General features: G+C 60.4%; 1 protein-coding gene across 10 annotated transcripts in view; it reads right to left on the bottom strand.

The window, feature by feature from the left end:
- Nucleotides 1-6: 6 nt before the first annotated feature.
- SF1 (splicing factor 1) overlaps nucleotides 7-1954 on the bottom strand; it is a 13871-nt gene continuing 11923 nt past the window's right edge. For 5 of the 10 annotated variants that reach the window (XM_039860367.1, XM_039860371.1, XM_039860365.1 and 2 more), the window contains one exon: nucleotides 958-1337. In XM_039860367.1, the coding sequence (XP_039716301.1) occupies nucleotides 1000-1337 (338 nt within the window). In that variant the 3' untranslated portion in view covers nucleotides 958-999. Of the gene's footprint in view, nucleotides 699-957; nucleotides 1338-1954 lie in introns of those variants that run through there. The other 5 variants (XM_039860372.1, XM_039860375.1, XM_039860373.1 and 2 more) reach the window with 2 other exon arrangements.

Raw genomic sequence — 1954 nt, 5'->3', positions numbered from 1 at the left:
TCAAACCCCCAGACACTGCAAAACAGACACGTGGAATTAAAAGAAAATTTCAAAGGAAGCCTTCCGGGAAGGAGAGGGACAAACGGGACAGGAGGCAGCTTAGGCGCTCAGGGAGCACGGAGACAATTCTCCGGGCTGGCAGACAAGCCCAAGGTGGCTTGGGTGGCCACACCTACTTCTGGCAGGGGCGTCAGGGTGAATGTGGACCCTGGGCCCGGTGATTACGCCACGGCTCTGAGGGCAGCAGAGACGAAATCCCACACTTGAAGTCTCTGGGGGTGGCTGTGGCACCTTGGAAATATTTGAACCAAAGGAACACCCCTCCCAACTGGCCTGACATTAGAGGCCAAGACCTTTGCCTAAACCCATTTGCTCCTCTCCTTGGAAAAGAGTGAAGAATGGAGAAAAGGGAAAGAAATCATTGCAGCAGAAGACCGGGGAGAGCGTCTCCTTGGACGGAGTCTGAAGAAAGGAAGAGATAAGGAAATAACAAAGGAAAAAGAAAAAAAATTAATAAAAATTTCACAATATGGAGCCAGCGTGTTCCAATTCCGTCCACAAAAATAACTCAGGCTGCTTTGCCGAACCATCCTGTCCACCAGGGGCGCTGCTGAGGCTGTCTGCCTGGAAGGGTCACCAATGGGCGCGGAAAGTCCTCACTCTCATGGCTCGGGCCATCGCCGCCGCGGGGAGGGATCCTGGCGGCCCGGTTTGGGGAGAGGCAAAGGGAGTTGGGTGAGGAGAGAAAGAAGACAAAGAAGACACTCGATGCTACGGGGCGCCAGGAGAGCCCAAGCTGGCGCCCCTACTATCACCTGCCCGTACCCAAGCGAGTCCTCAGTCGCCTGGCCCAGCCCGGTGCGTGCACACACACACATGCGTGCACACAATCACATGCGTGCATCCCAATGTCTGGCTCCATATGGTGAGGTTCGGCGTGTGTTTAAACGAGACCAATTCTCTCTCTCTATAATATATATTTTCTTAAAAAAACCGAGTCTAGTTCTGTGGTGGAGGCGGTGGGGGAGCTGGTGGCATCCCGAAGGGCGGCATGCCCGCCACCCCCATGCCCATCATGGTGACAAAGTTAGAAGGGTCCATGGGAGGCGGAGGAGGAGGGGGCGGGGCATACATCATGCCGGCGGAACCAGGCGGCGGAGGCGGCGGAGGGGGAGGGGCCCCGGGCGGCAGAGGCGGCTGGACCCCGGGGGGCAGGGGCACCATAGTGGGGTTGCCTTGCATCTGAGGGGCTCCTGGAGAAGCTGCGGCAGCCGCCTGCTGCTGTTGCCATGGCGGGATGGACCCTGTGCCAGCGCTCGTGGTGGTAGTCGTCGTATCTGGGGTGGTAAAGAAGCCCAAGGTCACACGCGCGGGGGCACACCGCGGCTCACTGCGGCTGCTGCCTTGGGATGGGGGCGAGGGGCGCCTGCTCCTTGCTTGGCATGCGGTACGGTGGTGGGGGGCGGGCGGGCGGGGCTGTCCTGGTGATGGGGAGTGGAGGGGTGGGCAGGACTACCCTGGGGTCAGCCTCAAGGTCTCTGGGCTTAACATAGTAAGCCCTTTGTCACCAATGCCCTCTGGAAGGGCTGCGGGGAAGGTACCAGACACAAGAACCGGCTCTGACATCCCTCCGCCCATCCGCCGCCACCACCGAACGGCACATTCAACCTCAAGGCCACAGCTACTCTCCCCACTGCCAGGTCCCATCCCTGCAGTCTCTCAGGCCCCAATCACATCCCTCTCCAGAGCATGCATGCACCGCCCGCCCCCGGCTGTGAGCACAGGCTCGCGCCAGCCAGCTCGCCCCAGCCAGCTCGCCCAGCCCATGAGAGCCTGGACTCCTGGCACCCTACCTACAGTCACAGCCGCCCCTCCAGGCCCCCCCAGGCCTCTCCCCAAACACAACCACGCCAAACATCAGCTCTCTTCCCCAGACCCCCAGGGACCACAAGGC

Source organism: Pteropus medius, unplaced genomic scaffold (assembly GCF_902729225.1).
Source record: "Pteropus medius unplaced genomic scaffold, Ma_sr-lr_union100, whole genome shotgun sequence".
Classification (NCBI taxonomy): Eukaryota; Metazoa; Chordata; class Mammalia; order Chiroptera; family Pteropodidae; genus Pteropus; species Pteropus medius.
Note: the sequence above shows the minus strand (reverse complement) of the source record. Positions and strands in the feature narration are given on the sequence as shown.